Consider the following 16,079-nt stretch of genomic DNA (forward strand, 5'->3'; position numbering starts at 1 on the left):
ATCCAAACCCAAGCTTTGGCAGTTATCAAAAGAAACAGAAGCCCAGGATAATTCCAAGAGAACATTCATTCTTCTTCATGTGAAACAAATTATGCAACTCTCAAATAAATTTGCCTACAAGATGTGAAAAATCAACATTGGTTTTACCTGGGGTAGAGGGTCGGTATAGATAAAACATCAATTTTCTTTTAGTCCTTAAGAAACTGAAACATTAAGAAATTGAAGGCACCAAAGGACTAATGATTAATCAAAATTATAGAATTTTGAGAACAATGTAATGAGAACTAACGGATCAGGTATCATATCACAGAGTGACTTACTTTAAAATGCAGTACTATTTACAGATAATGAGCTACCATGGTTTGGGGCTGATTTTAATCGTAAGAAAATTAGTGCATGATTTTATTAATAATTATATTCAATAACTGTTTTTCCTAGTAGGAAATTATCAGTTATGTCAATGAAAACAGTCACATTGACAGAACTTTTTATAGTTCATGAATACCAATGCTGCTAAGAACTGAAAGGAACTGAGAAAAAGAACATTCTGAGAAGAAACTGTAAAGAGTCATGCCCAAGTATTAGCAAAGAGTCAACCTAGGATTGAGGGTGTGGTCCGACCACTGTTGTCAGAAATTTTAAAAAATGAATTTGAGAATTCATTTATGTGCAGCATTTTCTTCACTTGGATGTTAAAATTGGACATATATATTTAGTCATTTAGAAAGGTAAAAACTTGCAATTTTGAAATTTAAGAAATTTTAAAAATCAGTTCACTGGGAAAGCATTTACATATAATCAAAGGAGCCTTTTTTTTTTTTTTTAGATTTTATTTATTTCAGAGAGAGAGAATGAGTGAGAGAGAGCGTGCACATGAGAGAGGGGAGGGTCAGAGGGAGAAGCAGACTCCCTGCTCAGCAGGGAGCCCGATGCGGGACCCGATCCCGGGACTCCGGGATCATGACCTGAGCCGAAGGCAGTCGCTTAACCAACTGAGCCACCCAGGCATCCCCAAAGGAGCATTTTCATGAAAAAAATCCAAACCACCAAAACTAGTGCATATAACTCTGGGGACTATGCGTTCAAATTTACTGGAATTTCTAGTCAATATTCATTCCCGAAATATTTCATGGACATTGCAAATTATAGTTATTTTTATAATTATGAAACAAAATTTCTTAGAGCTCCCATAATTAAAAAGGGGCCATACCAATCATCTAGTACATGGTTTTCACTTACAGATGAAGACAGGAAAGCCTACAGAGTAAGAGACACATCATGAAACAGTGTCTAGAGAAGTAAAACCTGAAGATAATCAATATACTCTAGACTGCTTTCACTCATTCAGTACATATCACTGGGCACCAACTCTGTGCCAGATACTGTTCTAGGCGCTGGGAAAAACGAGCAAACAAACCCGAAATACAGAGATTCCTACCTTAGAAGACTTCAGAATATGTCATTTTTATTAATCCTAATATTGGCTCCACTGGAGGTCCCTATCTGGTTTTCATTTTCTTTCACTTTTCTTATTATATGCTTTCTCTATTTTATAGTTCTTTATACAAATGTATAATTCATTGTTTAAAAATTAGAAAAATGTGTTTTTAGTTACCTAATTAATGTCAATTTACGAAGTCACTTTTTAATAGAAAAACAAAGTTGTGTGATCCAAGTTTTGACCAACGAGAACTACAATGAATACATTAACCTCAGGGTAAGGATGCTTTCATGATGCCAAAAGACCTGTGAGGAAGATCACATCCTTGGCGGTGAGTAGAGGCTACCTAAAGCCCATTCTCACCTGTACCTGCCTATGTGTATCAGCTGTGGCTTTGTTAATTTTAGTTCAGTACAACAGGTTACTAGAATCATTTATATACACATTCAATAAGGGATGAGAAAACAAGAATGCAGAAATGCGCCGCAAAGCAACGCCACTTTGGACAATGCCCGTGACAACCTTGACAAAATGAGGGATTATATGTTGCTTACAAAGCCCATTTTGAGCTTTTCCCTTTTTAAGGCAATGTGGATGTTTGTTCTCTGAGTTGCATTTGTAAAAAGGGTTTCTATTATATCCTGATTTGGCAAAGACAATTATAGGCTATCTATTTCTTATCCAAACCTATCTAATACCTGGGACATCTTTAGGCATGTTCATCAGAAATTCAGTGAAAACAAGTCTCTTAGTATATGCCATATTCTGTCATAGAGCATACCATGGACAGGTGGAGAAAGGATTTCTATCAGTATCTACTAAATCAAAATGCCAAAAAACTTAGAGACACCTTAGTGTAGTTATAGCTCTCCAAAATAAATAAATGGTTTATAATACCATACAGTTGATTTTTAAAAACTCCAATGTGATTCCAACATTTTTCTCCAACTCCTTCTGCCAAGGTCTATATAAAAGTGGCTATTTTAAAATAACTTGTATTGCCCTACTATTTTAAAATGATGGTTTAGAATCAGAATTCATAAGACAGTGAATTTCATGTGTTACCTATGATTTGTATTTCTGCTCCTCATTAAGTGTGTAAATAACAATTACCATTTCACATTCATTTGGGTGACTGCTCCTGACAACTTCAGCCCCAAAATAGAGAATTAGAATGGTCTCCTGTTCCTTCTCCAAAATCGACCATGGGAAAACTAGAGGCAAAAATATACATTCAAGGAAGTAACAAACAAAAAAGGAAAGGAAGGAGGAAGAGAGGGAAGGAGGAGGAAGGGAAAGGGGAGGAAGAAGTAGGAGGAGGAAGAGGAGGAGGGAGAGCAGGGAAGGGAGGGGGAGGAGTGGGAGGAGGGGGGACAGGAAAAGACAAGAGGAGGCAGCAGAGGAGGAGGGGACAACTCTGAGGAAACTTGAAGGGTGTGGGAGAGGGGATGGAGGATGCTGGGAGGCAGACTTGAGAGGACAGTTCACAGTAAAGTCTCCTACTCCCATGTGGAAATTTAAGATGTGGAAACAAACACAACTGTAGAATGTCCTTTGTTCATGCTAATTATCTGCTTTGTAACTTATCCAGAATGTTTAGCTGTTTTTCACTTCTATTGCCTACATTCTGGATATTGAAGATATCAGCCATAGAATAATGTCATGTTTCCTGAATGTTGGTAGAGTCGAGGAAAAGGCAGAAAAAAGAAACATTTAAAACTTTTTGCTTAAGTCGTTACTGTTTTTTAATGTCTTTAGCCATTAGTAATTAATAATTATTTAGCTATATTTAGAAAATGCGTATTTAAAAATAAAAAAAAAAGTGCCAGAGCTTGCCTGGTAGATTTCATATTCCAGATCAGATCTATTCATTTTTAATAGATAATTAACTTGCCACTGATCAGTCTATGGAAAAATTTCACTACAAAAATTTTGCAAAACTTTTTTCATGTTTACCAAAGAATATATGATAAGCATAGACAGCCATGACAAAAATGCATGTATCAGTCCTATTTTTTCATTTTCATAGTGATCTGCACAGAGCTCTAGGCCTCTATCTGGCCAGCAGGTTCGGGCATTGATTTCTGACTGCCACTACCTTAGTGGAGAGCAGTGCTGTCTAATATGGTAACCATGTGGCTATTTAAATTAAAATTAATTAAAATTAAAAATTTAGCTCCTCAGTCTCACTAGGGACATTTCAAGTGCTTAATGGCCACATATGGCTAGTTGTAATTATTAGACAGTGCAGATGTAGAACATTTTAACCACTGCAGAAAGTTGTCTTAGTGCTCTGATTTTTAGCGATACCATGAGGAATAGACCGAACTGCACAGATTATGGCATTTGGTCTGCCTTGCTGTTTTGGCATGTGGAACAAATAACCATTTTAATGGGCGCTAAACTAGGGTGGCAGTTCAGGATGTGGGCTGAAAAATCTAAATGTACAAAGACATTTACCTACATCTAACTCTTCTATTTTCTGACTTTATCCAGTCATTTGTAAATTGTTACCACAGAGCGCCTTTGTTATTTGAAGACTATATGGTGACTTCTAATACAGCGATGATGGGGTCGCTAAATCTAGGACAGGTAGACAGGGAATTTGGGGTCGTGGGCAGCAAGGATCAGCGACTCCACAGAGTAGCTGAGTCTCAGATGCTGCGGCAGCCTTCATCATGCTTCGGGACAGTGGCTCCTAAGGATTTCAGCGTCACAGGAAATTCTGATAAAAGACATACCACTTCTTACTACTTAATTACACATGCCATTTCAGGCACTCACAAACCTCTTGGAGTCCCAGTGGTGTCACAAGGAGGATGGAGAGGGGACCAGTATTTTCCTGGGAAACAGAGTTACTCGGGAGCCTTCACCAGGGGGTGAACTGTGACATTGAGACCTGTGCTCTGTCCGCACACAGGAAGGAAGTACAGTGCAGGGTCAGGGGTTGTTTTGTTTTTGTTTCCTGGGGTATGGGGAGGGGGTAATAGTCCTGCTTCCTTCAACATTCAAGGCCCCTTCCTCAGGTATGGTGTCCTAAAGAAGCCCTCTACCCCCTACCAAGTACCAGGTTGTCCCCACAGCACATGTACCAAGGAATAAATATGGATATATTGAGAGACTGTTTACAGGCCTATCCTTAATGATTTTAACATCTTAATTTCAATATTAGAGTAGTACAAATGATGTGGTTGGCGGAAGCCTACAGGTTATAGGATAAGATGTTTCTTTAAATGTATGCTATTATTTTACCACTGGCAGCAAATAAATTGCTTCCTTTTTATTTGGGCTTTTTAGCTTGCTGAATCAGGACTATCATCAATAGTAACTTAAAAGAATTAATAAAGCTATAAAAAAGAAAAGTAGTTTATATCCCTTCTGACGGATTATCAAAGATAAAGCAAAGTTATTCATCCTATGTTTTCATTATTTTTCCAAGTCTCTTGACACTTCTAAAAGTTACTCATAAGATTATTTGAGCAGGTCAAACTAAATCTATAAATTTTTTTATTGATATAATTTTTAGGGGCTATAATTGCTTAAAACACCAAAATCTACTGGCTTTTTTAAAAAGAATTACAGCATATTCTTTTACTCCGAAGGAATGGGTCTTTTTAAGAACTTCCACTGTGTTGCCCAGTGGAACCAAGACAAGTAAACACAAAATCCATGAACCTCATCAAATATAAACAAACCCAAAATCACACTAAAATTCTGGGAATATGTACTTCCATCAAGACTAAAATATCTGAATCACTTATACTTGCTGTAAGTTTTTCCTCATTATATGCACATTGTCACATAACAAATTCACATTTTAATAGAAATGATTAAAAGCAAGATAGTGATGTCCTTCATCCTCTCAAAAAAATTATGACAAAATTTAATAACAGGGACACCTTCAGATTTCTATTACCAAATAGTTTGTAGTAATTCTAGGTTCAGTAACTGAATAACTTACGGCTGCTCAAGATTTAGAAATGTTTGATAATTCTATGAAAACATTTAAAGACATACCAGAAATGATGCAAACAATTCTTTTAGTTGCTCCATACAGGAAGGAAAAGGTTAATTTTGATGAATTTAAGTATTTACTTTGATGAATTCTTTACTTTGGTCATTTTAATTTTTAATGTAAATTTATACAAAGTACAAACAATTCCTGCCTTCACCTGCAGACACTACTGTGGGACTTTAAGTGGGTCAATTGCTTTAGTGAGATGGTATTTGACTAACACCTCTTACATTCCTCACCCTGATGTGATACACACATGTGCCACTCTGTTTTCAGGCAGAGAAGCCCTTTTAGCTGATAAATATCACCCAAAGCAAGGTCCTTGATAACAAAAAATAATTAAATAGCAGAAGCTGGTGAGAGATCAGCATTCGTTTTTCAAATTAAATGTAAAAGCCTTCTCCCGTTAAGAGATTGGCAAGTTTTTACAAATAACATCAGTGAGCCTTTTAGAAAGAAACACGGCCACATTAGAATGGAGTCATTAGGCAATACATTTATTTTGAAGCCAATTAACCTTTTGTCAGAAGAATGTCAGTGCCGTCATGGTTTCAGCGTGGAGGTCAGCCTCTAACCGGGCCCGTATGACGGCCACCGCGACGGACACATGCCGCAGAGAGAGAGAGAGAGAGAGAGAGAGTGCAGCGACCAGAGCAACCTTCTTTTGTATTCCACTCTGCATTTCCAGGGAGCAGACAATTTTGACCTATCCATTTAGGTAATTAAAGCTTCCATTTGGAAGTGTCCTGCAGGAAGGTGAAATTTGGGGGAGATAAATGGCTATTGCTCTCTGTATTCAGCCACCAGCTCCATCATTTGATGGACTGCCTGAAACAGGCTCCACTGCCAGGTTCTCATAAAAATAGAGATGAATTGGGCAGCAGACAATTCTCTGAGGCAAAGCAACTCTGTCATTTTCTTTTTTGCAGGCTATAATTTAATGGTTAGTCAAGGTGGACAGCTGACACAGGGGGGCTTTCTCTAAGAGCTTACCCACCATCTTCCGTTCACCGAGAAATCACTCCAGTTTATTTACTTAGCCAAGTTTGTTTGGCATTGGGAGATGTCATTCCAGCAGCCCAGCTGGTCACCCAGCTGTGCCCTGACTTACCTTCCATGCTATTTTGTTTCCTTTCGAGTCATGCTCAAGGGCAATTGGGAAGTCTCCTCGTTCATAAAATTTTCGAAATGCCGTGGGCTTGGTTGGTCTTTCTTTAAATGCTCCTGCAGCTGGAGGGCCTCTCACCTTTAAAGAAAAAAAAAAAAATAGGAATCAGGTTTTGAAAAATAGCAAAAAATGCACAGTAAAAAGACTTTTCTTAAGTTTTAGTTTATATAAAATATTCTGGAAGATAAAAACCAAACTGTCTAATGATGGACAACAGCAACTTCACTAATACAATATTTAAAGAAGAAAATTATTTTATAATCATTAAGGGTTTACTTTATTTCAAGCTACTTTAGAAAGCATTCCTACAAAAAGTCATTTAAAAAATATCACATTATAAGGAAAAAAAATCTAAACTTTTGTTTAAATAAAAATTTTAATAGAGGCCTTTAAGTTCAGAATGTTAAAACTTTTAACATTTTTAATAATTGCTAATTCTAATCTCAGGTCTGATATACTTTGTGGAATACCAAAGTAATACATTTAAAATACAAACTTTAGGGGCACCCGGGTGGTACAATTGGTTAAGCATCTGACTCTTGATTTCAGCTTAGGTCGTGATGTCAGGGTTATGAGATCGAGCCCCATGTCAGGCTCGGCTCAGCAGAGTCTGCTAGGGGTTCTCTCTCTCCCTCTGCCCCTCCCCCTACTCGCTTTCTCTAAAATAAATTAAAAAAAATACAGTATGTCCTTTAAATCTTTCTATATACATAAAATGTAAAATATGTTCTCATGTTGTGAATATTAACAACAAAACTATAAAAATGTTATATAAAATTATCTTATAACAAATAAGAGAATTTAAAAAGAAAATGTGTATATATAATAGCATACATTTGATATTACGAATTTATGAGAAAGTAACATTAGATTACGTGAGAATCTTTCATCCCCCAAATTGAAATTTTCTCAAAGAAGAAACATTTCATTTTTTTAAAGATTTTATTTATTTATTTCAGAGAGAGAGAGACAGAAAGAGAGAGAACACAAGCAGAGCAGATAGCCTGCCTGACACGGGGCTCAATCCCAGGACCCTGGGATCATGACCTGAGCCAAAGGCAGATACTAAACCCAGGCACCCCAAAGAAGAAACATTTTATATTGAGTTATTCATATGAAGACTATCTTTTAAATCTGCACTATTTACATATGAATTAATACATTAGGTTACAAAATTGACAGTGATTAGTGAACTATTTAGAAAATTACAGACCACTGATTATTTTTCTCTGAAAAAAAAAGTAAATACTAGATATTTACTAGTTTAATAAAAACAGATTATCTTGTTAATTCTGAATATGGACAAAATAGCAAATAATTTATGTAATATCTTAGTATTTTAAGTTACTTGATATCATGTTAATTTTTAACATTCATGTAAAAAATTTGAATTTTAATAAAGAAATATGTAAAAATACATCTAATATAACAAATATGACAAATACATTTTATCTGATGCACATAGAAAGGCTAATACTAAGAACTGAGTGGGGTATTAAAATATTAAGATGATTAAATGCTGAACTAGAGTTGAAGAGTGAGGTAACACAAAGGTATTTATTAGAGTTTATTTTTTAACTTTTTACTTTTTTAAAGAGAGCGTGCATGTGCGTGCCCGCACACACATGCAAAGTTGTGGGGAGGGGGAGAGGGAGAGAGAGAATCTCAAGCAGATTTCCCACTGAGCACGGAGTCCCATGTGCGGCTCCATCTCAGGAACCTGAGATCATGACCTGAGGCGAAATCAGAAGTTGGATGCTTAACTGACTGAGCCACCCAGGTACCCCCAGAGTTTAGAATTTCCTTCACTACACAGAACATTATTCCCAGCATACAATTACGTAAGTAATTGATGTGACACTGGGCAGTGGGGAAGCAAGATTGCCTCTTACTTATAAAATATTTGAAATTGGGGGTGCCTGGGTGGCTCAGTGGGTTAAGTGTCTGCCTTCGGCTCAGATCATGATCCCGGAGTCTCAGGATCAAGTCCCATGTTGGGTTCCCTGCTCAACGGGGAATCTGCTTCTCCCTCTGCCCTTCACCCTGCTGGTGCGCTATCTCACTTGCTCTCTCTCAAATAAATAAATAAAATCTTTAAAAAAATATTTGAAATTTGTTCTGGTATTAGAATTATTAGCCACCATTTTTAGACAAACTCATTCAATTGTTAAGTAACCATATGTGTATGACAACTACTTTGTGCAGAGCTCTGAGTTGGATATTACACATACATTCCTATCTACATTAGTACAACAGAAACTATAGAGATGGCACTCCAGGACTTGAGCAATTTATGGAGTGGTAAATTTTGAATTTCATTTTTGGAAATTGATAAAGAATTGACAACTTTTTATTTTACCAACAAGTTATAGACCAAAAAAAAAAAATGATCACCATCTACCATCATGTCACCATTTTAACACCCCCCAAAAAGTGGTATACATAATCCAAAGAAAGAAAACGTAGCCAAATTAAACCAGCATCATGCATATTTATAGAAAGTTACAGAGAATAGTGCATATGTATGTATATGTATGTGTATCGTATTATTGTACACTACTGATTGCTGGTCAGCAGATACCTTATTTTTTGTGTTTTTTTAAAATAAATATTAAATACATAAAGAAAATACATATGTGTAAATATATGTATAGATATGTATATACATACATACACATATATAATGAAATATTCAGCCATAAAACAAGAAGGAAATCTTGCCTTTTGTGACAACATGGATGAAGCTTGAGGGCATGTTAAGTGAATGAGTAAGTCAGACAAAAAGACAAATATTGTGTGATCTCACTTATATGAGAAATCTAAAAGAATCGGACTCATAAAAACAGAGAATAGATTGGTGATTGCCAGGGTCTAGAGGGTAACGGTGACATCTACTGATTGTCTTTTTTCATTCGCTTTTTGAGCTTCCTGATTCTTGGTGTGATGATTGATTTTCTATTGAAACCTGGACATTGGTGATTGTGAGACTCTGGACCTTAAACCTTCTGTTTTAGCTGGTTTATTCCAACATATCTCTGGCGGAGATGTGGGGAAGGGTTATTAGCTCATTACTGTCAGCTCGGGGTGGAAATCCTGGAAGCCGACCTGGCTGCTGTTGACTCCACAGAGGGAGTTTCTCATTGATACTGGGTGAAGGTGGGGGCTCCAGCTCCACTAGGCCTCCAGGGACACCTCCTGGACAGGGAGGAGTAGGAGCGCCCCATGACTTGCTGCCCACACTGACACCACAGAAGGGGGCGGCCTCATTACTGCTGGGCAGCGAAGAATGACATTCCTGTCCCACTAGGAGGCATTCTCTGACAGCACCCCAGCAGAAAGGGCTAAGCGCTTATTAGCGCTGGCTACGGTCAGAGTCCAAGCTACCCTCACTGTGGGTGCTGAGGACCTCTTCACTGTTCCAGTAGGGATGAAAGGCTCAACTCCTCATTGAAAACATTCAGCTACAACCATCATGTAGATCTTTTGTCTGCTTATCATCTGCCAACCATCCTTTCCATTTTTCTAGATTCCAAGTTATCATTTATGCTGTTGATAGCAAGCCTCCCATTTGCTTAATTGACCAAAAATTTGCTAGAGTATCCATCTTTGTCCCTTTTCTTTGTATTTATCTTAAAATCAATTTCTCTTTTTCCTTTTGTCTCTTATTTGAAACATACTCCATTCTTTCTGATTCTGAATTCAAAATTCTAATCGTCCAGACTTTTCAAAGAATGAACATATTTCTCTCTAAGAAGCCTAGGGGGCTTTTTATAAACTATTGATAGATAATGTATACTTCCTCTTTCTTCCCATAAGTTTTCGTGGACTCCCTACAAAAATGATCCCATGCCTACAATTCCATGCAAAGTCTTCACTTAGTTTGCTATGTAATCATTCAACAGTGTGGAAATTCTTTCTTCAGTGCCTGTTATCCTCTGTATTTATATTTCTGCCATTTACTCATTTTAAAACACTATTTTTTTGGATTTTCCTATAGACCCATTCCAAATTAACTCTTGGCATCTCAAAGTTGTAATTTGAAAGCTGACTGGTTAAACCTGTTAGTGCCACATGGATATTACCTAATTGTATGCAGATGCTCTGTCACTGTCCCTGGATAATATTTTTTCTGTTCCCAATACATATATACCTACTTAACCTAATAGAAGGCTAAAATATTTTTTATATTCTACACATAATCCATTCCAACATGCCAAGTAATTCTAAAAATCTCTACATGAAAAATCAAGTAAATAATAATCTTTGGAAAGGTAATAAAGATATTACTACTGGAAATCACACAGATGGATGTAGGTTGACTAAATAAAATTAAAAATAAGCAAAAATACTGTTAATAATCCTTATGTACATCGCGTATTTATCAAAGGACTACTGTACATTTTATTAAATGTCTTAAGAGGACTACTGAAAATTTTATTTAATGTCTTAAGAATTTTACCCCAATTCATTATAAATAATATAGAACAAATAAAGAACCATAAATCAAACTAGATTTGTGGGAAAATGCAGTTAGGATTTGCCTGAATGGGGGGGGGCTGTCCATAAACCAATTAGGAAGAATGGGTGTCGCAGCAGAATGCTTTTAATAAAATCTAATGCACTTGGGAACCAAGATATTGAATGCACTTTGAAGTGACTATAAATGACACAGTACTTTATATGCCTACACTTATTGAATGCTAGAATGGATTTAGGATGTAGAGCACAGGCTCTGTCATATGGTCACAAAAACTGATAATAATTAGTAGGAAAGAATTTTAAGGTTCTCTAAAATTCTTCATCATATAGTTGAAAGTTTACTTTTCAATAGTTTTATTTTTTAGCATAAACTGAAGCTGCTAAAAAAAAAAAATGACCTTTACTTCAAGTGGGAAATCTATATTGTGTTATTCTAATTAGTCTGTTTAGCCAGCTTACTAACATTGAAACAGTAAGATGCAAAAACATTAATTTCCTATTTTCATCAGCTTTTTTTTTTAAAGATTTTTATTTATTATTTATTTGAGAGAGAGAGAGAGAGCACATGACAGAGCACAAGCAGGGGGAGTGACAGAGGGAGAGGGAGAAGCAGGCTCCCCAATGAGCAGGGAGCCCAATCCCAGGACCCTGGAATCACAATCTGAGCCAAAGGCAGATGCTTAACTGACTGAGCCACCCAGGCACCATTCCTATTTTCATCAGCTTTAACCTGAAATTTGGATTCATTGAAAGCACTGTGGTTAAGCAGTTGGTGGGGAAACATCCAAGTGATGGGGGTAACCTATTTTAGGAAGCTTATTCTGCTGAGATCTAATGGGATGGCCTGGAGTCAAGATGATGAGTCTGAACTTTACTGCAGTGGTCCAAGCACAAGGTCGCAAAGGCCTTAAATTAGGACACCATCAAGAACAACAGCAAAATCTCTTAATAAACTATTCATTGTTTTACAAGCACTATTGGTTTCAGTTTTTGACAAAACCCACATGAAATGATCCTCATGGACAAGAAAATCGAAGCTTCAATAAACTGGCAGAAATCACAGAGTTAGTAAGTAGTAGGAAAGAGACCCCCAGTGCTTCTGCTCTATAGGACATGTCCTTAGTCACTATACTAGCAGGCTGGGTTTGGGCAAAAACCTAGAGGGGAATTATCTAGGGCACATGACTGATTGAATGAGGAGATCCAGAGGCAGAGATGAAATAGGCTTCTGACTATAAAGATGTAAATAATCAATTTGTTACATGAAAACTTACATGAAAAATATACTATGAGATGGAGGTAAATCTTATTAAATCACTTCGAATTCTACCACTTATTACTAATTTTGTGTTTTTTCCTTCTAGAACATATGTACAAATATCATAATTTTTCATTTTTATGTCCATTCCATTTAGTGTACTTTTTCATGTAGTGTAATATGTTTTGATGTTGCTATGGATAACAGAATTTCATTTTTTTGTGGCTAAGCAATATTCCACCATTTGAAATTAAATTTGAAATTTATATTATTTGATTTCTTTTGCCTTTTGTAATCACATTATCATAAACATCTCAGGGATATCACATTTTCCCCATTTTATATTACACCCTTCAGACAGAGTTCGTCATATGGGATAATAAAATCAAAATTTATATTTTACGATTCTTGATAAAATTATTTGCTAAGGAGAACAGGTCTTCTGTCTTAGTCTGCCTAGGCAGCTATACCAAAATACCACACACTGGATGATTTAAATGACAGATATTTATTTTCTCACATTTCTGGAAGCTGGATATCCATGATGAGGGTGGCAGCGTGATCAGGTTCTGAAGAGAACCCTCTTCCTAGCTTGCAGACTGTTACCTTTCAAGGTGTCCTCACATGCCAAAGAGTGCTCAAAAGACGTCTGGGCTCTCTTCCTCCTCTATAAGGACACTAATCCCATCACGGAGGCCACACTCGTAGGGGGCCATCTCATAAATCTAATCCCAAAGCCCCATGTCCAAACACCATCACATTGGGGGGTTAGTGCTTCAACATAAGAAGTTTGCAGAACATAAACATTCAGTCCATGACATCCTCCTATTGTTCACTTTGGATTACTATGTTTAACAAATGAGGCTGAATATTTTCTTATTTTAGTATAAATGCTACATGCATACATTTGTGAAAGTATGTTCATGTCTTTTCCATATTAATATCAATTTGTATGAATTTTTTTCTATCGACAGATATTAACCATTGGTTGCATTTACGGTAAGTATCTCCTCGTCTTCTTTGTTTTCCATTTTTACTTATTTAGCATTGAAAAATTTTACTTTTTTCTTTTTGTAGAAAAGTTTCTTTGTTTTTTCTTTCCTTGCTCTTTTTGTCTCCGGCTTTGAGCTTCTTTGTATCATTCCTCTGTCAGGATACTGTGACTGCTGTGCACAATGAATACTGGCTAATTAAATCATATCCTTCATCTACTTAAAACCCACAGATGATTTCCCACTGACACGCACTCCCACTGTGCAGACATTCGGAGGCTGACGGTGATGCCTCTGGTTACTCCTCACAGGCCCCGCCATCAGTTATGCCCACATACTGGCCATTCTCAAATACGGCCTGCTCTCTTCAGGCTCCATGACCTTCCTGTTCTACCAGCCACTTATTCTCCCTCACTCCTTCATTCCTTTCACTCCTCCTCCTTTTTCTCTTGAATAACCACCAATCACCTTCATGACTCAGCACAAACCTCACTAATCCTAAGAAGCCTTTTCTGACAGGCCATATCCCTACCTTGGAGTGGGATTAAGTTCTTCTTCACATTAGGCCTGGAATGCCTGAAGGACAAACTAACAGTAGACACCAGAACAATCTGTATGGAGATTATCAGGGAGATCCGGGCTGTTGATAAAGTCTGCCTGTAGTCAAGTAGTGGGTTAAATCTACAGAAATTGGCAAATTTTTTCAAAGGGAAAGTAAGTATACAGTGAGAAAAAGGCTGAGAACTTGAAACATTTCCTGAAAACTTAATAATAAATGGATTCTACAGGAGAATAGGAAGAATGGTCAGAATGGGAGCAAGAAAATGGGGGAGGGATGGGATAGAAATCAATGAATGAGAGTAACAAGTTTTTTAATGATACAAGTGGGCCAATTAGGATGAGGGTTAAAAGTTCTCTGAAAATTAAAAAGTTATACTGGCATGATGGGATGGAAAATAGACTACAATGCACTGAGGGATGAATGAGGAACGTGAAACCAGATGTACTCTTTGGGAGCCACCCTACCCCATGAACTGTCAAAATCTGAGTTGCTAATAAGGTAGAATTGTTAAAGTTGAGCAAAGTTAATTGTGATTGGAAATGGAGAAAGAAAAAAAATATTAATGGGATATAATACTGGAATTCATAAACTATTTAATCACTTATGGAACTGGTATAGATTTTAGAATTATCTAAAATGGCCAGAGAAACTTGTGAAGTATAGGTTTTTCAGTGTTAGAAACTCATAAATCTGAATTCAAGGACCTATAGTCATATACACTAAAATATTTCTTAGAAACAGAGTTAAGAAATTGTCTCTAAAATAGATCCTGCCTATGTCATTCATTCATTGAAAAATCTATTGAATACATAATATTTCCAAGTCACTAGGCTTGGTATTATTGGTGACAAAGAGGTAAGTCAAATATATTATCCTCAAGACATATATCATTTAGGAAAAGAGATGAGAATATTCCCCAGACTCTTCTATAGAAATAAGCAGGTGACATGCCACAGAAATGCCACAGAAAGATATATAGAATTCTGCACACTCAGACGATAAAACATTTCAGTTTTAAGACATTATTTCTTTTCATCAGAAAATGTTATTTAGTTTTGCAAAATACCTAAACTTTTCAGTGGAACCAGGCAGAAATATATTTTAATTTCCTATGAACTTGAATTCTGTACAATTTCAATTAGAAATAATTATCTGAGAATTATGGTTGCTGTATCACAGATTTGTGTATTTACAACTTTTGTAGCTATTAACAATTAAATCAGAACCAATTGTTTGTATTTTCTGTACATTTCTGAGATCTAAGTAACTATCAAATGTTACCAGTTTTATGACCGCAAATTCATTACTGATGAGACCAATACATATTTTCTTTTTATGCAAAACCTCTCACATTAAAACCCACATTTTCTCTTTTGAAATTCACTTGTATAAATGAGAAAATTTTGATTAAAATCTAAGGCTTGTGTGACACTTAAAATGAGATAACTTAGTCTAAAGTGCTTATAGAGACTAGTTTAAATATGATTAGAATAAATAAAAACTAAAATTAGTATTGTGGGTATTATAATAAGTTATAATTAAATTAGCATTGTCATATGATAATTACATCCCCCCCAAAGAAAAACCCAAGAAACTTATAATGTAGTTTTTCAGATAGGTAGAGTAAGGATACAGCGTTAATAAAGATAGTAATATGGAATAAAATGACAAATATTTCAATCAAAAAAATCTCGAAGACTTTAGTACTAGACTTAACTTTTCTTATCGACAATAAATTATGCCCTGCCTTGTTCTCAAAAGGATCTAGGGTAGCTCGTGAAGATATACGCAGTACAGAAGAAAGCATGAGCATGGTGCAGATGAGTTGGTTCCCATACATTGTGGGCAAGTGATTGTACTATTTGGAGCCTCAGCTTTCTCATGGGTCGAAATAAAAAATTACACTGGCTGACCTCTAAGATCCTTCCTACACCTTTATAACCTAACATGAGTATTTATTAATTCAACAAATATTAAGGACAAACATATTATCAGAGAATCCACCCAACTGTAGAGCTAAGTGGAATCTCAAAATCACAAAAACTCCCTGTTGGAATCCACAGGGGCTATGGAAATACATCCCTGTTTACATTTCAAGGCTTATTTTTCTCAGCTCTATCACCTTTATAACGACCTCAGTTTCATAAATTCAAGACTTCTTTCA

General features: G+C 36.2%; 1 protein-coding gene across 2 annotated transcripts in view; it reads right to left on the reverse strand.

Moving 5' to 3' along the window:
* PACRG (parkin coregulated) overlaps positions 1-16,079 on the reverse strand; it is a 509,483-nt gene that overhangs the window by 426,781 nt on the left and 66,623 nt on the right. For both annotated transcript variants that reach the window (XM_032407524.1, XM_032407522.1), the window contains exon 2: positions 6,568-6,702. In XM_032407524.1, the coding sequence (XP_032263415.1) occupies positions 6,568-6,702 (135 nt within the window). The remainder of the gene's footprint in view (positions 1-6,567; positions 6,703-16,079) is intronic.

This window comes from Phoca vitulina, unplaced genomic scaffold, assembly GCF_004348235.1.
Source record: "Phoca vitulina isolate PV1807 unplaced genomic scaffold, GSC_HSeal_1.0 scaffold9, whole genome shotgun sequence".
Classification (NCBI taxonomy): domain Eukaryota; kingdom Metazoa; phylum Chordata; class Mammalia; order Carnivora; family Phocidae; genus Phoca; species Phoca vitulina.